At 50.1% G+C, this 26,800-nt stretch overlaps 1 protein-coding gene across 2 annotated transcripts in view; it reads right to left on the bottom strand.

Annotated features, from left to right (window-relative positions):
- ERI3 (ERI1 exoribonuclease family member 3) overlaps positions 1-26,800 on the bottom strand; it is a 129,481-nt gene that overhangs the window by 19,937 nt on the left and 82,744 nt on the right. For both annotated transcript variants that reach the window (XM_071436573.1, XM_071436574.1), the window contains exon 7: positions 16,174-16,273. In XM_071436573.1, coding sequence (XP_071292674.1) covers positions 16,174-16,273 — 100 coding nt within the window. The remainder of the gene's footprint in view (positions 1-16,173; positions 16,274-26,800) is intronic.

The raw sequence follows: 26,800 nt of genomic DNA on the forward strand, positions 1-26,800 counted from the left end.
TGTGAATCCAAGGAGGGCATGTAGGAGTGCTCCTGATTGTGCCCGGGTCTCAGCTGCTGGTTTTGCATCCAGCACCCATCCAGCTGGGGGATCTTTTGCTCACCTGAAAACTGATCTCTTTGTGCTGAGCACCTCCCCTGTGGGTTGGGATGCTCCAAGGGCTAGTGTAAGGAGATGAGCCACCCATGAGCTAGGGGAAGATCTCTCCTTTGTTGTGTCTCTGGGGCCATGGATCAGGCACAGAGACCAGGAGCACCTGCTCCCAGCTCTGTTATGCCCCTGGTGCTCTGTGCTGTGATCTGGAAGGGGAGCCAGCCACTCGGAAGCAGTTAAAATCATATTACAGTGTGCTGCTGCAGACAAGCAGGGGAGGTGAGGGTCCAAGACAGTGCCTTGGAGATGTCCCTCACAGAGAGACACTGCCAGCACCATGAGGAATGGGGGAGGACCTGCCAGGGGGGTTCAGGATGGGAAAAGCATCATCCCTTAACACCCACGCCTTCCTGGCCCCAAAATGGGTGGAAAACCTCTGCCAAGGCTCCTTTCTCAAGAAATCCTAGATGCCAAATTTCAGAGCTCCTGGGGTCCTTCTTTCCCTGGCAACAATTCACTATGTAAAGAGGCTGGATATTTATAATTATGCTCAAAGTGGCCACTTTGAAAATCTATATATCTCTAGGCTCCCTGTACATCATAATGTCAAGTCTGTGAATGGAGGCATCCATCAGAGGCCTCACATCACAGACCTCGGAGCTGTGATAAACACTTGGGAAATGCTCGCTGAACCCCGTGTCCTTCTGGGCAAGAGACTTGGTCTTTGGGGGGTGCCCCCATGGTGACTCCTCCAGGAGGGATGCCACTGGGTGTCCCTGAGTCACTGCTCCCACATGGGGATGGGAGCAAGGTCTGAGTTTCTCTAACCCAAAGCCTTTTCTTCTGACCCTTGCTATTCTCCAGGAAGGGGGGCTTTCCTTCAGGTGGGACCATCCAAGCCATCACCCCATTTCCACACTGTGGGCACACTGTCTGCAAAAAGGCAGCTTCCAACTCTCTGCCTGGGAAAGCCCCGGTGCTGGGAGGGTGGTGAGCTACAAGAATAAGATACACCCTTCAAACGCCAGCTCCACTCTCAGTCATCAGATCCCCACCTTAGAAACCCCAGGATTTCCTAAGTCTGACTGACAAAGACTAGGTCAGTGACAAATGCAGGGCTCAGTCCCCATTCTCAGCAGGGAAAACAATGCAGGGAGCTGAGCTCTCTTCACCAGCGAGATGCCTGCTGGAGAACAGGAATGCCCCTCTCTGCTGACAGCGTGTGAGAGGATGCACAGCCGTTGCTGATGCTTTGCCCAGGCTGTTTTTAAAAATTTATTACTCTGTTGCAACATGAAAAATAAGACAGAGAAGTAATCATTAGTATAACTATAACTCCCCGTGCAATAGTCCCACTTGTAAATTGAGATTTATGATTGCAGCTGCCGATATTTTAGAGGCCGGAGCAGGCAGCGGTGGCAGCACAGCCCAGCTCCGCACTGCCCCGCCGCAGTTACAGTTTATCACAATCTGCAGAGATTATTGCAATGAATAATACACAACAGGCTGGCAGTGAAGAACTATTCCCGATCAAACGCTTCTGTAAACAACTGAATAAATAATATTGCTCAGCCCCTCTTTAGAGCCCTCAGAGGCCCAGGGAAATCTCTCATTACTCAGCAAGAGAGGCAGCGGGGGGCTTGGAGATGCCCTGAGGAAGGGATGCAATGTCTCTGGGCAGGCACTGGACATGCCAAGCATGGGCACTTGTCAAGCAGACAACTCACTCTCTCATTTTCTGTCAGAAAAGGAGATGAGACACTGAAAAGACCTGCTCATGGTCCCAAGGTTTCACATGCAGCCATGAATAACTTGCTTGGACAGACTAACGTATGCAAGCTCAGAGCGGTATCGCTGTCCTCTCTTCTGCTTGGCAAGGCTTTTGCTCACTTCTGATATTGAGTTGGCAGCAGGTAAAGAGCAGGTTGTGGGGCAGCCTGGCCTGCAGGCAGCTGAACCCCATCCGCAGCAGGGATGGGACATTTGGGACCGAGCCCACTGGCAGTGGGGCTCCATGTGCACCCTGAAATGTCACTAAGTAATGCAATGTGATCAGGGTTGTGTGCCAACAGCTGCAGAAAGGGCATTTCTTACACAGCTTGAAAGGATAAAGTTCAGCTCCACGATGCCCCAGGTTCCCCCACCACAGCGAGCTCTGGCTCGGTTGCCACACTGTGGTGCCACAGGTAACAGCTCTGCAGAAACTCTTACCCAGAGGGGGAGCATGGAGGACTCATCCCTTCCCTAGCACCCATCATGCAGAGGTGCTTTATTTACTCTCCAAATGTCTACACTCAAAATACAGTCAGCACAGGAGGAGGGACTTGAAGGCAGCTAACGAAGAGCTATAATCCTCCTTGTGCTATAAACTAGCCCTGTAGCAGCTCTCCAATGTTTCAGATCCTTCATACTCTGCTCTTCACATGGGATGGGTGCCCCTGTGCCTCTGCCCAGACACTTGCAGGCAGGGAACACCCCTCTGCACCTGTGTCCTGCCTGCTCCAGAACCAGACTCTCACCTGTGCCTTCCCTACAGGCTCTACCCACAGCTAGGTCCTGGGGGAAGGCAAGAGGAGAAAAGCAGGAAAGTTTGCATCCCCGCATGCACTGCTCTACAGTGCCTGTATGTGCAGCAATCAGCTCCAATTAATCCCCCCTCAGCTTGGCCCGCCCGCTTCATTACCTCCCCTTGATGAGAACCATCAGTGGGGCCTGTAGGATTTTGCTAATTAGCCTCACTTCGTTTATCATTTCCATTTTCTCCCAGAGACGCTTGGCTTGCTGGGCGACAGCTTCATCTCCTGCTGAAACAATGCGGCCCCTTCTGTGCCTGTCTCACTTAGCGCTGTCACCGCAGCCATTATGAAATTGGGGTTTCATTTACACACTAATTAAACATTACAGCTTGTTCACAATTACAACATGGGGATGAGGAGGTAACTAATTACTTAAGAAATGAGCTAACATTTATCTCTGATTCTTCCCCCCCAGCCCACCGCCCTCCTCTCCAATCAAGATTAGAAATTGTTGTTGGATGGCGGCAGCCCAGCAGGCCCCTGCCCATCTCTGTGTGTGCCTCATCCCTTTTAGGGCACTGTACTGAGACCCTGGCCTGGGGACAATCCATCAACCCCTAATTGCAGCTGGGATTATGGGGGGCTGTGACAGTGGTGTGTGGCACTGTGCCAAACGGGCTGCACAGGGACGAACTGCAATGCTAGGATGAATCTGTCCCACCTAGATGTGCCCAGCAAGGAGGTGTCCCTGGGACAGCCCAGGCCACAGTGGGGACAGGGACTGAGGCATTCCCTGGGCATCACCTTCCAGGCTCCTGCCCGTTGGGTGAAGGCCTGGCTCTGCAAGAGGTTGGGGATGCCAACACACCCTCCATGTCTCTGCTGATGGGCAACTCATCCTGAAAAGACATTTTCTTCAGGGAGGAATTAACATTTAAAACTGAGAACCATTAGAGTAAATAAACCAGGCTGTCACTCAGATCAAAAGGCAATGTGAAGTGTGGGCTTGGGACAAAAAAGGCCCTGGGGAGCAGGCAAGGAGAGAAAGGGGCAGGCATCCCTTTGTCCACCCTTGAAGATGGGGTGGATGAGATGGGCAGGCCAGCACCTCGTGTTCAGCCCAGCAGGGCTTGGTGCTGTCACCAAGAGAGGAACAGGCTCCTTCCATGGGCAGCACAGGGCTGCCATGTGCTGCTGCTGCAGGCCAGCAGCCCCTTTGGTCCTCATCTCCCTGCAGTGCATGCAGGTGGGCAGAGGCTGTGTGCAGCGACCAGAGAGCTACACATGGGTTAGAGGACAGTGGAGATGGATGACAGTGACCAGGATCATCTTGAGATGGATGCATGGCTGCTTGCAAGGCAGCTAGCCTGATGATGGGAGACAGGCTGAAGAGTCCAGAGATGCTGCTGCAGTGCCTGAACACCGCTGCAGGCTCTGGCAAAAGGATCCACAGTATTCAAAACACAAGAGGCTCCCCCCACAAACAGCCCTAAGCACTGGAAATGCTTTGAGAAAAAAACATCTAGTTCAGCACCAGACAATTAAGGTTCTTTTGCAACTCTTAACCCATGATTTTGAGACAAAGAATTTGGTGCTGGCATAATTTGAACTGCTAATTGCTTTCCTGATCCGTAGTCAGTGAACTGAGCAGAAGTGGACACAGAAAATCACGTTCCCTGTCTGGGGGAAATTCAGAGCTGCTCTCCAGGGGGAAAGGGATGCGCTCTTCTTCCCTCTGAGCAGCTTAAAATATAATGATCAGGAAACAGTTAAGCAAAAGGGGGGTGAACTGGTGGTTTAGAAAAAAGAAAACTCACACCACTTTATAATAATAGAAACAACTCATTCCCATAGTTTTTATCCTTCCTGTCTTTAGCCCACAAAAAAAAAAAAAAAAAAAAAAAAAAAAGAAACCCTGAGCTAAACTACTGACACTGGCTGGGAGCTTAGAACTGCTGCATCAAACAGAGCCCTTGAATCTCCTGAACATAATTGTGCTGCCCTCTAACCTCAACCTTCAATCAGTGCAGTGTAACTATCTCATTTTAGCCTACAGGACACACCCCTCTGCTAACTAGCAGCCATATTCTTCTCATTAGGAGATTGCTCTGGATGGGAGCATGGAGGCAAAGCTGGCGTCTCTCCTTTTCTCTCCCCTTCTGCCTCTCTCAGCTGTTATGTATGTACTTTCAGAGGGAGAGCATGAGCAGGGGGCTTTGTGGGTGCTGGAGATGACCCAGCTGCCAAGCCCTAAGATTCTTGGGCATGCACACAGAGCCAAATCAGTGGCTCTTGCTGAAAACATACAGCACGGGAGAGAGGACCTGGCCCAGACACCCCCAGCACTCAGCAGTTGGCAGCTAAGGGCTGGAGTGGGCTTCCTGGTAAGGTGGTGCTGCTGTGCCCCTCCTTAGGGCAAAGGGCTGGGGGTCCTGCTGTCTGCAGGCTCACCCCATCCACAGAGCCCCTGGGGAAAGGCTCCTGTGGTAGCAGTGCCAGGGCACAGATCCCCTTCCCTCTGGGGCCTGGCTGAGAGGTGGCAGCAGGCAGGGAGATGCATGCCTTGGGAAGCCAAGGCAACCAGCAGCACCAGTGCCATGCCTGCTGCTGAGGTGGGCAGGAGACAAAGAGCAGTGCAGGGTTGGTGCACTGCAGGAGGGTCTGTGCAGAGGCAGCCCCTCTGGCTGCATGGATGCTACCCCTGCACATCACATGCCTGCAAGTAATTAACAATGAGGCTAATTATAGTGGGAAAAGTGACCCAGGACTACCAGGCACTCTCCATCACTGTGGGGTTTGGATCACATCTCTGGGTAGGGGTATTCCATGGTTAAGGATCAGCTCTGTGCCATGAGGGGATAAGGAAGGACAGCTCTGCAGCCCACCCCGCGTGACAGCCCAGCCAGCTGATTCTGCTGCATCCCTGGGCCATCAACTGGCCAAAAACTCATAGGAGCTCTTGAGCCCCTCCTTCATGCCATCTCTTCAGAGACCTCCAAGCACACAGGACAGACATGTCAGACTACAGTACTGAACATGGAATCTTGGTCCCAGCAGCATGGACTAGTACACCCACCCTTAGCAGTGACCATGACCCTCCCCTCCGGCCTCCCCTCCAGGTCCTGTACACTCGCAGCCCAGTTCAGAGCCCAGGCTGGGAGAAGCTGCTTGGGCTCTTCTGTGTTAGAAGAATGCAGCTCCCACCCAAGCTGGAGCAGGATTGCTCATGACTCTCAGGAGCAGATGGAAACACTGTCATCATGGTGCAGCCCACTGCGGCTCTCTCCTGCAGAATCAGGAACAAGCCAGAACTCGGGTGATTAACAGCACAGCTGGGATCATCCTGTGCAGTGGCAGCTTTGCCTTTGGGAAGAGTCTCAATCTATGGAGGATATGAGCAGATCACCTCTGATCCCACTGCAGACCCATGAAAAGAGCAAGGCCACGCTGGGAAAGGGCAACAGTTTGGCTGGTGCAGCTCTCCCCTCTGGCCAGTGCCCCTTTGCCCTGGGATTTCAAAATGTTAGCAACTTGGGAGTGAGGGAAAAACATAGTATTGGATAGACTTTTATGTGTCAATGCCCATCTTCCCCACCCAGCAGCATCTTCCCCATCCAGGCCTTGTCCCTAGATCCTCTGCTGAGCTATAGCAGCTATTAACACACTCTGAGTTCGTTATCTTAAACAGGCTGCTCAGGACATGGGGCCACGATCTTGAAACCAATTAATGTGATCCTTTGATATCAGGGGAGAATGAAGAGGGGACTGTCAGCACCACAGCGAGGCAGGAGTTACGGGTCAGAGCCTAACAGCACAGAGGTGCCCCTTAGCTCTTCACAAGAGGCGGGGGTGGAGGGCAGCTGCCAGACCTGGCTTCTGTCAGAGCTCTTCTCTGCATCCTCAACCCTGGCCTGGTGCCACTTCTCAGGCTCAGGGTAGAGCAAAGGAAAGAAGCATCATGGCACTTAATGGGGGTCCAGATGCCAAAAAAGCCACTGCTGCCCTGTGCCTGGGTCAGGGCTCCCAAGAGGAAGGCAGTGGTGTCTACCACATCTCATCCTGGCGCTCATCCTGGCACAGCAGCACATGGCATGGAGGAGGCTCCCCTCTGCCATGGTGGGAATGGCCACGGTGCTGGCAGTGCTCAGGCTTAAGGCTCCAGGCACCCTGGAGTGCCAGGGCAGTATCATCCTGCAGCCCCCAAAACTTTCGTCTTTTTCTTTCTTTCTTTCTTTCTTTCTTTCTTTCTTTCTTTCTTTCTTTCTTTCCTTGCTTAGCTGTTTTTTAAAAGCAGAAGTTATCTTAGCCAAGTCTTTTGGGGGAGGTGGAAAGAGAGTAGGAAGTCAAAGAGAATCGTCTTGCTAGTCAAAGCCTTTAACAACTATTTTTAATATCAGGCAGAGGAGCAGGATTTTGAAATGAAACAGACAGTGCCTCTTTGATGGGTGAGCTATAGATCTTGAAACAAGGTCCATTCCCTCCTCCTTCACTAACTAACAGCCATATTTCTCTCATTAAAGACAATCTGGCTGTATTTTCAAACTTCTTAACAAGGCGATCACCGTAATTTGAGATTTCTATTATCCATGCTCCTATTACAACAGTCTTTTAAGCAGCCAGCTTTTTTTTTTTTTTGCTTTCTTTCCCTGACTTTGTCTCTCCCCTCAAACTGCCATTAGTGGTAATGACGTGCAGGAAACGAGCACCAAGAACCACCTTTTTTTCCCCCCTTCTTTTTGGTACTAGGTTGCGTGGGGGGAGCAATAAGGAATAAAATAAAAACCAAAATGAAGTTTGGTTATCTCTTATCTGGAGTTTGGCTTTTAATCCACCCAGGAGTGCAAAGGAAGCCAACACAGTACTTTATCTCCCCTGTCGATCATGAACCCCCCTCCCCAAAGACCCCATCTCTCTCCTCTTCCCAAAGGTGCGTGGTCCTGGCCCCCTCCCTGCCCCATTAGTCCTTTACTGGGCTCTGCCAGATGGATGCAATTTGCATAATATCACCAGTGGAGGCTGGCAGATCAACTGGGGTCAGGCTCTGACATCTCCAGCACAGTCTATCTCCAAGTGCTAATTTGGACTGCATTGATCTCTCTTTCTGATTTCTTTGTCATTTACGTCTGCCACGGTTTGACAGGAGATACAGAGACAGACAAGAAGGGAAAAGAAGGAGGGGGAGAAGAAGAGGAGAGAAACAAAGATTGTAGTTACAGATGTCTTTAAGCGAAAAAACAGATTAATCCAAGGACTCCTCTGAGGGTCGCAGCTTTGAAATATCCTAATTATCCTATTCATATGAATTCCTGTACAGACTTCGAGGGGGGTCTTATCAGGGAACTCAGGGGAATGAAAACTTGTTAAATTGCAGTGGAGTCTCTCTGGCTGACTGCTACCCCCTGCCCTCCTGCACCTTGCAATCGGTTCTCATTAGGTGAAGCAGGGCAGCTCTAAACCTGGCATCCCTTGCTGACACAGCCTTCCCTCTGCACCTCTGCCATCACTCTCCTTAAAGGCAGATCCTTACTAAAACTTGGGCAGGAGTCTCTCCTCCTCACAATGGCAGACCACAGTGCTCACCAGCCCTGTACATTCTAGGGAGGACAGAGAGGGGACAATGTAGATGCTCAAACTCTGGAGACAAGGACTAACCTGAGAGGGACAGCAGCATGCCTGTGACCCTCCCGGGATGCAGTCATGTAAAGGCAAATTTGGGGACACTGCTGTTGCAGGACAGTAGGACATTAAAAGACACCTTCCACCAAAATCCAGGGTGGAGCAAGGCAGGCAATCTGTGCCCTTAACTGAGATGTTTATGTTCATTAACAGGAAACTCTTCCTCTCCTCACAGGTAAGGGAAGACACGCCACCATTTAGCCTTGTCTGGGATATATTGCAGAGACACCAAGGCACCAAAAGAATCTACAGGAAATCAAAATGTCACTCGGTGTTTTACATTGCTACTTTCTACAGAAAAAGCTCTGTAGAAAGTTAATGATCTTCCAGGGCTTCTCACCTAACACATCTCACTGTGTCAGAGGGTGCATCACGGTGCTTGGGAAGTGCTGTCTGTTACAGGGGCAGGAGAACAAATGCCAGCAAAGATGTTCTACCTGCCCAGCACAATATTGGACAGGGCTTGGGCAGTGCAAGGGTTGTTCCAGTAGTGTCTGAGGGGAATATTTTGCAAGGCTCAGCCACAGACAGCTAAAAAGACTGGACAAACAGCCAGGAGTGTGATGGGTACAAGGCAGTGTAAGGGTCATTACAGCACAGATCAGTTCAGGTTTGCACACTCCTGGTTTTGGGACTGGCTGATTACTAAAACAGAGCAGACATAATACAAATAATACAAACCATCAGCCTCTCCCAGTGCTCCCACTACAAATGTTGAGAGTGATATGAAACTATATTTGAAAGGTTTCTCATCTATCACTGGGGACAGAAATTGGGCCAGGTGTTGGGCTGAGAACCACAACTGGCATGGGTGGAAGGGAGGAAGGGAAGGACAGCAAATCTTGCCAAGGGAGACAGTCCCCACCACTACTCCTAAAACCAGAAGCCAGAGGAAAGAGTAGAGCCGCTGCTGTGCCAAAGGACAGCTCCAAGATGACGGCAATACCGTCCTGCTGGGGATCAGCCAGATCTGAGGCTTGAGACAGACTTGCCCCGGTTTGCAGCTGGGCCTCGCAGGCACTGCAGCACAGCAAACAATCCAGAAATCCTCTTAAATCTTCAGTCTAACCCTGGTGCTGCAAACAACTGCTTCCAGCCAGAAGAGAGGGACTTGAGCATACCTTCCACACATCCCCAGGGAGCAGGCACTGCCACTGCCTGCCTGGGGGCTGGGAGAAGCACATGGAAGCACCCTGACTTTTCTCAGGCAGTTGAAGTCCCTGCAGCCATCACACTTCCTCCAAAGGCTGCTCTCCGGGGACCTCGAGCCCTCAGCCAAGGACAAGGTGTGACAAACCCATCACACTCCTGTCACGCAGTCAGGGGTCAGATGGGCACATGACCAACTTTTGGCAGGGTAGGATGGAGGGGTGAGTGCAGTCAACACAAACACTCAATCATCCTTCCTTTCTTTCTTCTGTGCCTCCTTTGTTAACTGCAGGAAACAGCTGAAAGACCTTGAGTTTCCCATTGTAGCATGTATGGGAACAGAGCTGCAGTGATCAGAACATACCCCCTGCTGCTCCAGGGGAAAAAGGGAGAGCAGAATCCTCTCTAAAAAGGGTTTACGATTAGAAGAGTGTTCTGTCACTCTGGTGCGCAGTAATCCACTGCGCCACCAAGTCCCTTCAGAGAGATGTCGAAAACTTAAATGACTGAAAGCAAAAGAGCCCCGGCTCAGGTTCCCAGGCAGCCAGACATCCTAATTATCTTTAGATCCACTCCCACATGGAGGGGAGAGAGCACACAAGAGTAAAAAAAAAAAAAAAATAAAAAAAAGGAGAAAGAAAAGAAAAAGAAAAAGGAAAAAAAAAAGACTGTCACATTGCTTTTTTCTTTTTTTAAAAGCTTGTCTCTGCTCACTGCTTTTCCAGCTGTGACACCTCTCACGGTAGTTAATTAGAATCATGTCACCGCGTTAATGTGCTCTGACTGGACTCTGACAGTTGCTCGTCCTCTAACCGGCTGCCCTGGCCAGCCCTCCCTCCCCGCCGCTCCTCAGGGATGTGGGGCCCGGTGCTTGCAGCAGGACCCCTCACCCCTCGGCCACGCTGTCCCTGTGCCCATGGCCCCACAAGTGGCTGTGCAGGGCCCTGCACCCTGCCTGGTGCCGGGACACGCCGCCTGGCTGTGACACCCGGCACGCAGCCGCTCCACCTGTTCTGGATCTGCCTGACCTTTATGAGCGCTAATTTAAAATGACACTGCTCATTTGGTGACATTTCTGTTGATTTTTACTTAAGTCTCTTTTAATTATTTAATTCAGAGTCCTTCCCCTTCTGCCTTGAGCAGGGGTCACTGTGTGCAGGGCAGTGCCCCATTCCACAGGAGTGAGCCCCGTTCTCAGCTCTCCCTCTCAGGATCCCTCAGCAGAAGGATGGTGCTGTGCAAGTGTCACCTCTGCTGAGAAGTGAAAAGCTCAAAAAGAATGCGGTATGCCTGCTCTGGGGGAGCACAAGGTTCTCTGGGGCTTGTCCCACACCCTGGGATGGACCAGGATGGTGGGACTGGCTCTGCCACGTGGGGTGGGATGAAAAGTAGTGAAAAACATGAACGGAAGTTTCACAAAATGCTGTCCACCGCCTTGTTCTCCCTGCTGTGATGCAGGGGAGGCAGGTGGGTACCAAGGATGACAGAGTATCCCACAGATGCTGGGAGAGGCAGGAAAGACAGGAAAGGAAAACAGGAAAGAGTGAGAGCAGGTGGAAATATGGCCAGCAAGCTGCCAGGACCACACACCTCCAGCACCTTGCAGGGTGAGGCACAGCCTCATCCGCCCCCGCCAAGCTCCAGGGGGAGAGCTGGCACTGACAGCCCCAGGCCCCATTAGGGCAGGTGGCCTGTCACCTGCCATTGCGCTTGGTGAGCACAGCCCTCGCCGCCCTCTCCTGCGGCATCGGCGTGGGGAGCAGTCCAGCACAGCGAGACAGAGCTGCAGAGAGAGGGATGGCTGCACCGGGCACCCTGGCAGGCGCTGCCCCGGCTCCCCGCGGCGGTGGCAGCTCGAGGTAGTTAATTAGAATTGTGTCACTAAGTAAATGCGCTCTGACTGGACTCTGACAGACGCTCACCTATGACATTGGGGGCCAGGAGACAATCCACATCAAACTACTGCAGTGTGACCCTTTTAACACAAAGAGTAAACTCACTGCACATCGAGTTGAAGCTCATTAAAACTGTCTACTCTGCGAGCATCCCATTAACCTCACTGTTAAAAACACGCAATTCCTCTTCTTCTTTCCGAGGCCTAATTAATGCTCTGGATCAGGAACAATATCACACCCTAACCTTCCGAGATTTCCAATCAGTAAATGAAAAGAGAGAGATGGAGCCAGGGAGGCACGGTGCCTTGCTGGGTCGCTCACTGCATGGGCTGCTGACCTGCCCAGGCAGGTGGGGCTGCTCTGTTTGGCACGGGCAGAGATCCCCCCACAGAGGGAGCATGGCACCGCCCCAGCAAGGGAACTGTGGAACAGGGAAGATGGTGAAGCCATCTGTGCAGAGGCTCAGGGCTCACAGGGTTATGACAGCTGGTGTAAAACAGTGAGGGCACCATGTCAAGATGGGTGCTATTATGGGACCAGGTCTCCTGGTCACCTGGGATGGTACTAGGACGGTTCACTAGCAAGAGGCACAGCAGCCTAGTTACTGTCTTTCCCCTAAAAAGAAAAATAAAAACCAAACAAACCCCAAACCAGACATTTACATCTAAATCTAAAATCACAATAATGTATGTGCTAAATCCTAAATTTAAAGATTCAATTACATTCAATTAGATTCAGAAAAGATCAGTAGCAAGGAGTAATGTCATATTTTCAAGACAGTCAATGCACTCAAGAGGGAAGCAGAGCTGACAAATGAGAATAAAACTTTCCCAGTAGGAGCTGCTACTTTTGCAGTTTTGGAAATTTTTTGCTGGTTTTGGTGTATTTTCAGTTGAAGAATTGGCTAGTTCAGAGCTGAGAAACAACAAAGGATTGAAAATAAAAAAGGTTTGTCTCTTATCTTTCCATAATAAGCGAAGACAAACAAACCAACCAACTAAGGTGAGACAGGATGAGATGCACTCATTCTAACACCTTGAAAGGCTGGTTTCCAGAAACACTCTTCCAGCCCACTGGTTTCATGTACCAGGGTTTTTTTTACCTAAAAAGTATTCTGAAATTTACGTTTCCTTCCGTAGTGAATATTTGCAAGGGAAAGAGGATTTTCCTAATAAAATCAATTCTAACTACCGCTGAGGTACTTTAGCATGGCATTACAGTTTTCATCTAAAAGAGCAATCATGAGTAATAATTTAATCACCAGCTCTTCAAGAACAAACAGTAATTCACCGTTTTTCTAATGTAAAAAATATTTAAAAACTAAGACCGAAGGCATATTATGTTACATAATCAATCAAAATAAATGTAGCAAAAATAGAGTATTGGATGAGTAAAAGAATAACCAGATTTAACAACTGGGCAGTAGTAACGAAAGCTGCACTTGGTTTGATAGGTGCTGTTCAGTAAAATTTGACCTTTTTTTCAGGGAAACACATTTAAAAAAAAACAAAACCAGAAGAAAATCAATTTCTGAATGTAGGTGATCTGCTGTCTGATTTAAATCACAACTAAAACCCGAGATTTTAATCCTTCTGATTTGTATGAGTGTCTGACTCCCAGCAGAGAGACCCCAACACAGGCACCCAGCTCCACTGGTGTGGAGCCTGTGAATGCTGGTCTTTGCCTGCCAAGACTCCCAGTAAAAGCTGCAGCTTGTTTTTGGCAAGCACCGCCTCAAACACATGTGTTAAGAATGGCAATGTCCCCATATATGTAAGACTGAGTAACTTCTTGGCAAAACTCAACTTCATTTTGCTGAGGGCCAAGAAAACAGCAGACAAAGAGAAGTTCCTCTCCCCAAGATTCTACAGCCCACTCTGGAGCTGACACGTATCTAACCTGTGTTAGAGAAGAGATGGAAATTGCATTAAAATATCCTCTCTAGTCTCCAGGGACACATTCAGCTCAGAAGGAATCCTTAGAGCTGAAACATCAACCTGGGAAAGGGCATGAAAGAATAGGCTTTATACCCCTTTTACTCCTTTCTGATCTCCCAAGGAATTCCTGCATCCTCACCCTCTGGAGCAGGACTTTTCTATCTCCTTATCCTGAAATATTTAAATTTCCCCCCTTCCTTTGCCTTTTCCCTCTCAAGAACACAATGGCACCACACCTGCACCCACCCCACCCCAAAGCAGCTGTATTTGAAGTGCATGCAGATGCACTTTGGTGTATTTGGGAACACAAATCATTCTTCTAGCCCCTCAATAAGCTTTGCAGCTCACTTGCTCAGGAACAGAAACCAGACAAAAGCTAGAACATGAGCTCTGTGCAGCAGCTTGCTCTATGTGCAGCTGTGTGTTCCAGGAAATGGAGGGAGACTCCAGCATGAGCCCATCCTGCCTGCATCCACTGGATGCTAAAGGTGGTTCCCATCCAGGATGTGGCCTTGGCCCTGCAGGGTGTCAAGCACCCTGAACTCTGCAGATATTGAACTCGATGAAGGAAAGAAGATGAAGCATAGAGCAGGACTGGTCCCAGGGCATGTCAAGTGCAGGGATTTGCAACAGATACCTGCTGAGACAGTGAAACAGAGAGTGATTTGGAAACAAAGCAATACAGAATCCATCAGGCAAGATGGCAAAATTCCTTGCAAATTGTTTGCAAAAACAAGTGGCTATCCACTGCAATTTTTCTGTCAGATTTGAAGGGAAACATCCGTGTTGTGCATTCCTGCGTAAGCGAATGAGCGTGCTGAGGCTCCCCAGACTGCCAGGAAAGGAGCTGCACAGACACTCTTACACTTCATGCTACCTGTGAAACTGCTGAGACTGGCTATCAAATCTCCTTGCTGCTCCCTTCTAAGTCCTCTTTGGTTTGCAGATTTTTGGCCATCAGTGACCCACAAGGGCCATGAAAATCAGAGGCTGATCCCCCCCTTAGATGACCCAGGAAGCCTCCTCTCAGCTCCCTAACATTCCCTAAACACTGCTGCACTCCAGGGCTGAGCAGAAAGAGAAGGGAGGCTCTAGATGGCATGGGACCATCCCCAGATCCACAGCCAGCTCCTTGTTTCACTGTGGACAGTGAGAGGCTGGCAGTCCTTTATTCAGCTGAGAAGTAGGGCTGTGTTGGGATCAAGGCTCCTTACAGGCAGAGAGAGAAAGGAAGGGGCAGCCCTGAGCAGGGAAAGGGATGGATGGCACCTCCCAGCCCTGACGCATGGGCAGTCAAAAGCATGAAGAAGAGAGAGGTAAGGGAAAGGCAGGTTCACTGGGATGGAGCACTGCAAGAAGGGAGCTTGGGTGCTGGGCCTCGCTGGCTCACGCTGTACTGGCAGAACTCCTCCACAGAGGGAGTTTGGCAAAACTCTCCTAAAGGACTGGAATGAGGAGGGACATGAACAGCAAATCCCAGAACTCTGTCAGGCACAGGATTCACACCTGTGCAAGACAACAGTACTGAGATAAAGGGGAGAAACCAACAGCAGACAGATGATACTACAGAGAATGGGGACACTTTGTTGGAGTAAGGGATGGCAGCAACAAGAGAACTCATCACACACATAAAATGAGGAATGATGAGGCAGAAACCAACTCTGCATCTACTTGAAAAACCCAGAAAAAGCCCAAGTCCCCGGAGCAGGACATGCACACACAACTCCGGCAATTCCTGCTCCCTCCTCATGAGCCTCCCAACATGGCACACAATCCAGGCAAATCTGCTCCCAGGCAGGGAAGCAAATTTTAATGCTACCTCTGTCAATAATGCAACCAGATCCATAGTTCAAAAGGACCCTGCTAATTAAAAGCTGGTGAGCTTTAAATAATTCATCTCCTTAACTTGGATTGATTGGAGAGTTTAATGGTTAGAGTCTTGAAACAATATTAAACAGCCTCTTGAAGGCCTAGGTAGCCAGTGACTTTTCCAAGTAAATCTTACCTCCTTGCAAACTTTAATGCTCAAAAGTCACTGTGGATGAAGGGCTGGGAGGCAGAGAAAATACCTGACCACTGGTCTCCAAGAGGTGATCTACTGCTCCACAGAGAAACAAGACAGACAAGAGTGATGCAGCCCTGAGTCACAGCCCTGTCTATAGCCCAGTAAATCTGAGCTCCTGCCTGTACCACAGCCTGCTGCTGTACCAGCTCTGCATCCCCAGTGTTAAGCAGCAGGCAGATATATGGCCTCAGTGTCCTGGGCCAGGTCTCCCTCATATCACTTTGATCCCTGGTGCAGAGGAGTTGGGGGATACATGGAACTCTGCCACTGTTTATCTTAGAGCACTGTTGATCACTTTATCTTGGAGCACACTGCAGGACCACAAAGCTCATCAGATGTGTTAACAAACAGGATGATGATTCAGTTCTCCAGCTGGGATCATGCATCTTAACTCTGCAGTGTGTTTCCAGCCAGTTCCCAAGCCAGACAGCACAGCCTCCTTTCCAAGGACTGCAGCATCCAGAGCAACTGGAGGACTGGTCAAACAGGGAGAGCATCCCACCCAGCCTGGGGACTCTTGTGCTGTGCTCCAGGCACCTAGTGCTGACCACATCCAACCCTAACCCAAGCACTGCTAGAGCAGTCTAGGAGAGAAGCAGCTCCCCAGCCAGAGGGACAGGCAGGTATATCTGGCACACCAGCATGTGCAAGGGACAGAGAAGTCATCCATGTGCCCATTCTGCCCTGACACATCTTCGTCCCTTCCACCAGCTGGGGACTCTTCAGCCCTTTGGCTTGTTCTCAGCACCCCAGACTGGACAATGTCTTAGAGCCGAGGCACATCCCACATTCTCGGAGCGGCAGCTGTGGAGATGGAAATGGCATGGGGCAGCATCACTCACCTATCCCGCTGTGAGGCCTCCCTATGTGCTGTAGGTTCAGTCCTTTGTTCATGTCTAAGAGCCCGTTCTTTGGCCAACTCCCCATGGCAAAGCTGTACGCCTGGAAGAGAGAAGCAGAGGGTCAGACACAGCCCATGTGCAGGGATGATCTGTACTTGCCCAGGTCTGACTGCTCTTGGGGCTGGAGTAGGTCTGTGTTCAGCGGCTGGTGTGTGTCTGTGCTCACCGTGTTCAGTGTGGACCCACACATCACCCTCGCAGCTGCTCTTCAGGAATTGCCCACACAAAGTGTTCTCACCCTGTCCTGTCCCACCTGATTCTCCTTAGAGGTGTTCAGAGCCTCTAGTGGTGTCCTGTACACCTGAAAACCCTTGTGATGGAGGGAGTTGCATCACTCAAGGCCACCTTTGCCATGTTTTGGCGGGCAAGCCAAGGGCTATAAGCTTGTCCCCTATGTCCCTTAGTTGCTCCAAAAACATCCACCCACTCCCGCCTTAACAGGGTCGCCAATAGGGGTCAGGGGGTTTGGAAAGGGGTGTTTATTCCCGGGCTGGCCTGGCCAGCAGGCCCCTTCTCTTCTGGCAAGAACAGCCCTCCCAGCTCCCTCTCCTTTCCACCCCCAAGCCCCAGTTGCCTCTGTTCCCTCCATCACTGGGACAAATCCTACTGGGAGCCAGCACTGCTCACCCCACTGCACAGAGCCTGCAGCCTGGCCAGAGAGAGCCTGCTTCATACCCACGGCATCCCCTGGCAGGGCTTCCAGGAGGAGCCAAGCAGCTGAGAGCCCAAGCAGCACAAAAACCCACTGGACAAGGCAAACATAAAAGCAGCCAGGCCTCCATGTCACACGCATGGCTGTAATTACAGCCTGACAGCCACGTATCTTCTTCATCTCGAGGAATTAAGCTCGGAACGCATTGTGAGCAGTAAGAAGGGTGCGTGGGCTTAGCGTCGCTCATGCTGGTGCTATCTTTGCTGCCGTGAGGGCCATTGTCCCCAGATGAGATCAGGTCAATCCAGCAGCCCCTATCTCCCTCCTGCAGCGGGGGATCATCGCTAACCGCAGCCACAGTGTGGCAGGCATTGCCGACACCCTCCGCAGGCTGCAAATGCCAGGGAGATGCTCTGCAGCAGGAATGGGGATGAACTGGGTGACCAGAGCTGAGAGAGGTGTCCCCCACCAGCCCACCTGCTGCCTGCCTGCTGCTGGGACCTCCTGCCAGCCCCTCTTCCCTGCTACCTGCTGCTCTGTCTATAGCAGGCAGGTCTGGCCCCTAGCAGCCCCTTCTGCTGGCAGCCCCCCGGGAGCCACGGGGCTTGGGGGAGTTAATTTATTAGTGGCCCATGTAGCCATTCATGCTGCTTTGTTACTCCTGCCTTAGCAAAACAGAGGGCTCCACAGATAATTAATAGACAGCATTGCTAATCCTGTTGGGAGATGATTAGCAATTAAAACTCCTAATTAAGTCTATGCATAATTCACTGAAATTACACTTTGTGTACACAACGGGGAGATTTCCTCGCCTTTGACAAACACGCTGTGGTATGTTCCCTGCTACGATCGGGATGCAGGCTAGCCAGCCACGGGGTGGGGGGAGCCAGAGGTTGGGGTGCAGGATGGGACCCTGCCACCCAGCTTCCAGGTGGCAGAAGTGGTTCCACTGCTGTTCCCTCTCCTGGGCACCATCCAACAAAGCAAACCCAGGCAGAGCATAGGAAGGCTCCCATGCTCAGCTCCAGTGGATTGACAGCAGTGGGGGCCATCTCTGGGGAAGCAGTATCCCAGGATGGGGAAGGACCAGGGGTGTCCCTGCGCAGGGAACTACCACATTGCAGGCTGCCTTCCCAGCCCAGACATCCCTTGGACTCTGGCCAGAAGCAACTGAGGTAGCACAGAGGGATGGTGGCAGGATCCCGGGAAAGCCTTGGGGACAGCTTTGGAAAGCTCCTGGCAGCTGGGTGGTACTGGCAGGCTCAGCCTGCCTCCCCTGGCTCTGCAGCAGCAGCAGCAGCAGCAGCAGCAGGGAGCTGGCATCACGTGCCCCAGCCCCCGGATCAGCACCGGGCCCATCTCTGCATCGCCTTCTGCTTTTCCTGATCAAGGTCATTCGGTACAGCCGCAATACCTGAGCAAACTACCTAAGCAGCTGGGGTGGAAGTTGGCCTGACCACTGAAGGTCAAGTGTGCACTTATGCATATTCAAAGCTGCCTGCAGGATCGATCGGGTTTTAATTGTTTTTCCTGGGGTTTTGGAAGGAAGTGCCAGGGGCATTGATCAGTCCCAGACAAGGCTGCTCACACTCTGGGGCTGGCAGAGACCATCACTGCTGCCGGCACAGGGAAGTGCAAGCAGCGATGATGAAGGGATGAAGGCAGGGGAGAGGTCAGCCACCGCTGGCCGAGAGGAGGAGCCACTGCTGGGCTGTGCTGGAAAATAAAGTTTTTTAATTAAAAGTGGCAATTCTGAGCCGCCTGCTGGCAGCAGCCACACAATCAAGAGCAAGGAGCTTTGCTGTTTAATATTTAAAGACAACGTTTAATCTTTAAACAGGAAAGTTCTTCTTCTGACTGTTAAAGCGAGGCAGGAAGTGTTGGTGGCTCCCCAACACCAGGGTACCCAGTCTGCAGGGGTGGCTGTGGCCACTGGCTCACTGGAGCTGCTGGGACACTGGTGTCACCCACTTTCCTGCCAGCTCTGTGACCACACAGCCACCAGCAATGGCAAAGATCCCCGTCCCTTCAGTGCTTATTCCTGTGGCGAATTGTGAGAAAGTTTGAGATGCCCCTGGTTCGCTTGCAAGCCAAAGGATTTTTTAAAAAGCCATGAAACCCTTTCTGTGAGGAAATTGCACTACTTTGTACCTCCCTCTGGTTCAGTCTTAGAGTTGCAGAGACTGGGTTGCTCCCTTTTAGGTCAGACACTGAAGCAGGGCCAAGACCCTGTGGTTTTTTATTTTTATCTGCATTTTAATTGATAAAAATGCAGGCATCTTTTGAAAAAGCTATTTTTAAACGGTTCTGACCAAAATCCCAATTTAGAGAGAAACACAGTGTTTCTGATCTGCTTAAAAACACTTGAACAATGTTTACAGAATAATTTTCAAGCAGCCTGAGTACAATTATTTTCATTCATACCGTCTCCTAGAAAGGTTTTCCTTTTTTCCTGATTTTGTTTGTAATCCTATGAAGGCTACATTTACCTCCCTGCCAGTGCTGCTCTGAAGTCAGATGATTATTAATTATATTTATTTACTTATGCAATCCCATAGGCATACACAGCAGTTCACAGACAAATACCACCCTGGGTCCCTGATGGAGGGATCTCGAATCAAAGGTAAGCAGATATTCCTGTGATAAATGTGAGCTAATAGCAGCAGGAGATTAGGAACATACTGTGTTTCCATGCATAGAGCAAGCACCACGGATAATCCACACCTTGTTAAACAAGGGCTGGTGTGGGGAGGTAGGTCATTAGGTAACCTGCAGCCCACAAATCCTGCACAAAATCCAAAAACCAGGAGTGGGGATACAACATGGGGCATGGAGATGATGCACACACAGAATCACAGCATCTGAGGCTGGCTTTATAACAGAGCAAAAAAAAGGTCTGAAACCAACCTCCAGTTATACCAGGTCACAAACCTTCCCAGTAGCTATGACACATCTGCCTCAGATGGCAAAGAGGCTGAAACAAGAGCTCTGTCTCCTATTTCTGACAGCACTGGGGTACAAAGATGGTCCCCTGTGCTGGGACAGAGGGCATGCCAGTGAGGCTGGGCAACCCCATGGTGGTGGCTGCTTGTGCAGTTTAGCACTGAGTTTGGCTCACCTGCCCTTGCTGCAATCCCAGTGCACATCAGCACCCATCCCCAGCAATGCAGGGGCCAGCAAGGCGACAGCACCAGCACAGATGGGTCCTGATGTGCTGCTCTCTGGAGTTTGTTTAGGCTGCACACCATGGATTGTAAGCAGCACAGCTGCAGAGAAGATGTTCCAGGGGGTCAGAAAATTCCCAGAACTGGAACCTGTCAAGCTGATGTATTGATCTAAGTGGACTGAATAATGCTCCATCATTTATTTATGGGAAGTGCCCAGCACACTTCACAAAAACTGGTGTTCGGCAGTCAAATTAAGGCAAAATTAAACACCCCACAGCATATAAACAGGCACCTGTTCCAAAGTCAGAATAAGGGAGCCCCACAAATCTTCCCCACATGCAGAGGGAGGAAGAGAGCTGGTTCTCACAGAGCTGCTGGAGCTCTGCTAGGGCAAAGCTCTGATGTCTGCAGAGCCAGCCTTGTTCTTTCCACATGTGTCCAGGCTGTGACCTGCTGGTCAGCTCCTGGCCCCTCTGCCCTCCCCTACAGCTGCTGGCATCGCATCACCCTGGATGCTTTAGCTGAAGAGCAGGAGGGAAGAGGACCTTTGTGCTTTGCAATGACATGAGCATGTTCACAAACCATGGCTGCAAGAACTGCCAGGACTGGCACAGTGTCCTGCCCTGACCAGCTGGAAAACTCTGTCATCTTATGTTACATGTCCTACCGAGAGGTTTTAAATGCTATGTTTCATCTGCTAATTGTAATTTTAATATTAATACAGACACTTTCAGGCAGGGAGAAAATATCTCCTTTCGGAAAAAATCCTCCCAGAAGCAAAGGGGCTTAAGCAGTCTGAGAAGAAGCTGAAGGGTGGGTACTAAGGAATAAGAAAAGTGGTGGGTTTTGCTGAAAATCTCCATTAAGAATTTCAAAAAGACACATGAAATAGACATGGTTTTAAATACACAGAAAGAAGGTGTGAGATCTCCCAGCTGCCCTTAGCTTTGGCAAGCAGCAGGTACCAGCTGTGCTCCCCCAGGATCAGTCTGGGCACAGCTGCCTACTGATCGAAGGCGAACCCCCTGACATTTCTGCAATGGAGAAAATGTCTTTGGAACAGCAAAATCATCTTCCTCCTCCTGTCATGTCAACTGTGCACTGCATCTGCCCAAAATAAGCATTTCCCATCTAACTGCCCTTATTCTACTGCTGCCACAATGAGGTGTCAAGATTTTATATTACCGTGTATGGTGGGAAGAAAAAAGAGGTCATGTCTATGACTAAATGGGCTTTTAAACATGGTTTGAAATGTTTTTAGTGACTGTAAGGTTTTGGGGCTGGGACTGTTTGGGGCAGGACATCCCTGAACCGCACCCAGGACACTGGAGGTTCCAGAATGTTCCCATTTTAATTGCATGCCAGTCCAGGAATGGGAGGTGGACATTTCTTACTGGGGTTTCTTGCCATGCAAATTTACCAGCATGATATGAGGCAAATGGAACACCACTGAGGAGCTGACCCCACCACCAAATCATTTAGTTGGAGGCTCCTGAACAGGGCTGAATGCAATTAAAGAAGAGTCAGGTAATGAAAGAGCAGCTTGCCAAGCCAAGCTGATAACAGCAGAACTCCTCTGTCGCAGGGAAGGCACAGAGGAAAGCTTGCCTGGCAGGATGGAGGCACGGAGCCTGGGATGGCTCCGGCAGCGCTGGAGCCCGCTACCCTCGCTGGCTGTCAGCAGGCAAGAGCTAAGCCCAGGTGTAAGGTGTTCCTTTTAAGCAGTTTAGTCAGAAGTGTTGCCACATTCACAGCTTTTCAAGTATTTTTAAATCACTTACAAAAGCAGGATTAAATGATCAGGAATTCCATTTAATAGGACAAATAAAGAAATAACAATCTACTCCATCAGCCCTGTGAAAGGCAGGTTTGATTTAAGAAGAAAATAAATAAAAAAATAAGTATAAAAGAGGGAGACAAAAAAGGAAAGGGAGGTGGAAAAAAAGGATAATGTGTGTTTACTCAAGCAAAGAAAAAAATATTTAAGTGATGTAGGGGAGAAGATTGCGGTAACTAGTGAAGAATAACATCGTCTGCTTTGCTGTCAAATCACACAAGAATTTCAGTAATAGATTCTCATTCTGACACTCAATTCAATTCGAAGGTGATCCTGCTTTATCCCAACACATCAAATATTAAACACTCGTATTAGCCAGGGTGCCGTCGCCTTTCCCGGCTTAGACGCGGCAGGAAGCTTTTCCCCCTACTTTCTCTCACTCGCTATAATATTCTCAATGTTATCTAAACATGCCTTCATACACTGGGGTTCCTTATCAATCCCATTTGGGGAGGGAGGGGGGTGTACTTAAAATGGTATTAGTTTGGGGGGCTTTTATTATTATTATTTCCAAAGCTTTTCAATTTTGTGTGGAAAAAGCTTAGAAAAAAGAGGTGGAGGGAGGGGAGGCGACGAGAGACGGAGAGGGAGCGCGGGAGCGAGAGAAAGTATAAAAAAGGGAAAAGCAGCCAGCAGCTCTTGTTTGACTGATGCCTTTCAACAAGGGCAGTCTAGCTTGTCAAAGCCCAGGCTCGAGATGAATTGGCATATCTATTCAGCCTGCCTCTGGATGTCATGCAATACAGTTTCATATTCCCAGATAAGGCACGATAAGCAATTGCTGCCCTGACACCAACTCCATCCATCCCTGCCTTTCTGTCCACGCATATTAGAGATCTCTGCTGCACCACTAACAAGAGGCATTTAATTTTTACAAACACAGTGGTGAGAGGGGCCTCCAGACTGACCAGGTACAGCATCAACACCACTCATGTTTAATTAGTTCCTCTCACTGCACTGAGAACACTCATGAGTGGTACAGGGTGCACAAAAACAACTTTTGCCAAATGTAGGACCTGTGAACCTAAGCCTTGAATTAAACATCTGTGCCAATCGTTACTGTGTGGGGGTGACAAAAGCATTTTGTCCTTCGCCAAACATATCTGCAGTGCCTCTGCAGGACATGGTTTGGCTGGGGTTTGAACATGGGAGGATGCTGGGGAAGAAGTGAGCAGTGCCCTTTCCCAGGGAACATCACTCTCCAGAGCACAAACCCTCCGAGAGGTGTGGGGGGAAGGAAAGCAGCTGACACACTGAAAAAGAAGGACACCATGCATGAGGTCTGGCCCCACTTGAGTCAAAGTCAGGGAAAATTGGAAATTCCTGTCAGTGAGAGAATGAGATCTGGACAAAACCCTCTAAGGTGTTGAGCCTTTGCTTGGTACTCTGTCCTCTTCACACAAGGGCTTTCCACAGATCAGTGCCACACAGCCAGCTTCCCTTGTGTCCTGGATGCAGGGAGCCTTTGGCAAGCCCAGCTGGTGTCCACTTCAGTCCATTTGCAAAGCTGCTTGTTAGAACAGAAACAACTTTATGCCTCACATCAAGGAGTAAATTAAACAAATAAAATCATGAATGGTCTGTTTTTTGAAAGGTGGGTGCTGGGCACACAGCAGCTCCCTGGCTCTGCCCACCTTTGGGAAATGCTTTACAGAAGGTAAGGTGACCCCAGACTGTGGGAGGAGGACAGGTCCATTTTAAGGGAAGGCACCAAGACGTCAGAGAAGATGCAGAGGACGCAGCATAATTGTGTGTGCTTTCTCCTTACTAAAATAAGCAGCCCATGCCATCAGAGCTCTGTACATAGGAGCTCTGCAAAAGGGAAACTGAGGCACGCTGTGATCTCTTGCCTTGCCCATTCCCATTCAGACACATCTGAGCAGCCTCATCCTGCTTGTGTCCTGGCAATATCTCAACTCAGCCACAGCTGTACAAATTCACTGCTAAAACTCATCTGAACTTCAGGAGGGGCAGAAGGGACCCTGCAGCCACCGAGAACCCCTCTCCAGGGTGTGTTTGGATGCTGTGGTCCCAGGTATCCCTGCTGTTGTGCCCTGGCTTAGGCTGCAATAGAAACACGCTGGTGTGCCTGACTCCAGGGTGTCAAAGTGCCAAGCAGTTTAGGCTTCACATTTCCCTGTGTTTGAACAAGAGCAGTCTTTGCCTTGCTCCCAGGCTACGGATTATCCTGGATAAAATGTTCTCTACCACTGTGTGCTCTGCAGCTGGCGACACACTGGGTTAATGCCGTGGAGATCTGGGTCAGAGCCCTGGGTTTGGTCACAAGCAAAACAAAACTACAGGTCTGGGTTCCTGGAGGGCTGGGAAGTAGAGCTGGGGTGTGCACAAGCCAGTGCTGGCCCAGGAGAGAGGACAAGCAGAGCCACAAACCACCAAGAAAGCAGCCCAAGGATGGGGGCTGCTAGCATGACCAGAGGGTCTGGGAGACACGTGCCCAGTGCCTTTCCCAGGCACTGAAGTGGCAGGGCTGACTTCTCATGGTGTCCCTGTGTTCCTGGTGGCACTGCAGGATGACAGACCCAAGCTGGGCTATTCTGATGTGTGCAATTGGCTCCCAACACTAAGATACACAAGCAGCTCCTGATTAGTGCCTGAAAGGCAGAGACACATGATGACATGGCAGACAGCTTCCAGGGAGTACCTACACGTGGCTGATTTACCCTTCCAGCCCTGGAAGGACAGGCTCACGTCCTGCAGTGCTATCCCCTGACCACCCCAGCCCCTGTGGGGCCAATTCAAGCAGGAAAGCAGCACTAAGCCTTTCCCTACCGCAGCTTTGTGGCCAGCAGAGCGGGAAGCTGGCTATGATACCAAGGAAAACCCACAAGCACACTTCATGGATGATTCACCACAGGCACAGAAGCCTCTCCATACAGATAGGAATGGATTGGTCCAATTCTGCCTGCTCCTGGGGAAACTGGGGGTTCACAGGGAGGGAGAAGATGCCTCTAACTGTGCTGGAAAACAGGAAAATGTTGACAGTGCCCCATAATCATAACACAGACCCAGCATCAGCCCCTGTATACATGAAGACAGAAATGAGCATGATGGCCCCAGCAGATGCACCTCACTGCAGAACTGAGACGTCACGGCAGCTGCAAGGTGGATACATCTCACCCACCTTGGATTTAACTGGAGATGAACAACCACCAAAGAGAGCTGCAGTTTTGCCATATTACAACAGGGTGGGTAGCAGTATCCATGCATTACTCTTCTCTTTCCAGGGTCAGACCGTGGCTGTGATGCTCAGACCTCCCCTTTAACCCCAAGCCTTTCCCAAGCAAACCTGGCACAGAGCTTGCTGTGAAAACCTTCAAGCCATTCAAGAGGGGGTATTTTCCCCCCTCAATTTCTATCTTTACAGACACACACGCTCGCCTCTCCCTCGCTCGCTGTTTAATTTCCGTGTGAGAGGGAAGCAGGTGCCCATGCTCCCGTGAGCTCTCCCTTCTCTAGGTTTTTTTTCCCTTTTTGGATCCTGCCCCATTAGTTTAGTGCCCAGCCATCTGCAACGTCTCCTGTAATGCTGTCCCCCTTGTGTACCAGGGAGCTTTTCCATTAGCGCCTTTAATATTCTGACACCTTAGCACAGGCTGCTATTACATTCAAACACTGATCGCCCTGTGAAATTACATCGCAGGGCTTGCTAAAATGGAATTGTGTATAATCAGGCTCCTCCATGCACTGTCAGTCCCATCACAAATACAACGTAAAGCAGGCTTATGGATGGGCTTAGCAGCTGCTACAAGTGTATTTTTTTTAATAGATGAAGTATCCTTTATTTAAAGCATTTCCTTAAGAAAAAAAAACAAAAAACAAACCAACAGTGAAAGACAAATCAACAGCTGCTGCATTATGTTAACCATACCACTGGTCTCTTAAAACATGTTATTTAATAAGGTAGCTATCTGTTTATCTATAACTATATCAAACAGAGAAGGAGGGTGAGATAAAGATAGTTAAACAGACAGCCGAGGAGATATCTGCCACTGGGAAATAATAGCTAAATAAAAACTACCATTATTTACTCCAGAGCAGGGAGGAGGGAGAACCAGCAATTTCCTCCCAGTGTTCCCAGCTTCTGGTTCATGGGGCAGCCTGTGCCAGCCTGCATGTACCCCAGCTCACCTTGCACCAGCCTGCTCATCTCCCCACTACTGCAAAGATAAATCTGTGGGGAAAAAACCCAACTCAGGACCCACATACTGAGGGTGGAATGCAGGAAAGCTGAGAGAGTGCAGGAGAGCTGCTCTGCTGCCAGGAGCTGACCTGGTGGGGCAGCCCCCCACTTCCAGACAGACTGGGACCAGCTCAAATTAAGGCAAAATCGGCCACAGGAGAGGGTCTGGGTGCATTTCTGCAGGAGAGACTAGCTTTTGTGTGGCCAGCACACAAGGGACCAACTGCCCAGCTTTTTTTTTTTAATTCTAGCTTAGGAAGTGATGGATTAGGACAAAGGTATTTCAGGGGGATGCAGGAACCGGCAGGGACACAGATGATGTGTCAGAGAAATGAGCTCTTGAGCTCCCCAGCTCAGAGTTCAAAACGCTGCCTCTTACCATGCCCTAAAGGTTATTCTGTCTGTCTGCTGTGAAATGCGACGGCACATCACCTGAAGGGAGATTTCCAGAGGCGCTGTGACCCTTCTGCTATCTCCTCCGAGAAGCCTCCGCAGGAATGATGAGATTGTAGCTCATTTCCACACACCTTGAAAGAGACGGGCTGGATCAAAGGTGCTGAAAGCAGAAGCAACACATCCTTGGCAGGGAGTGTGCTCTCGCTGTAACGGGCTGGGAAACTGCGTCCACCCCACTGAAAGACCAAAGACATTACCTTTGATCCTAAGCCAGGATGGAAAAGCCAAAATATTGGCTCGTTTCACTGTGTGGG

This window comes from Agelaius tricolor, unplaced genomic scaffold (assembly GCF_023055355.1).
Source record: "Agelaius tricolor isolate 1412-34295 unplaced genomic scaffold, bAgeTri1.0.p SCAF_11, whole genome shotgun sequence".
Taxonomy (NCBI): domain Eukaryota; kingdom Metazoa; phylum Chordata; class Aves; order Passeriformes; family Icteridae; genus Agelaius; species Agelaius tricolor.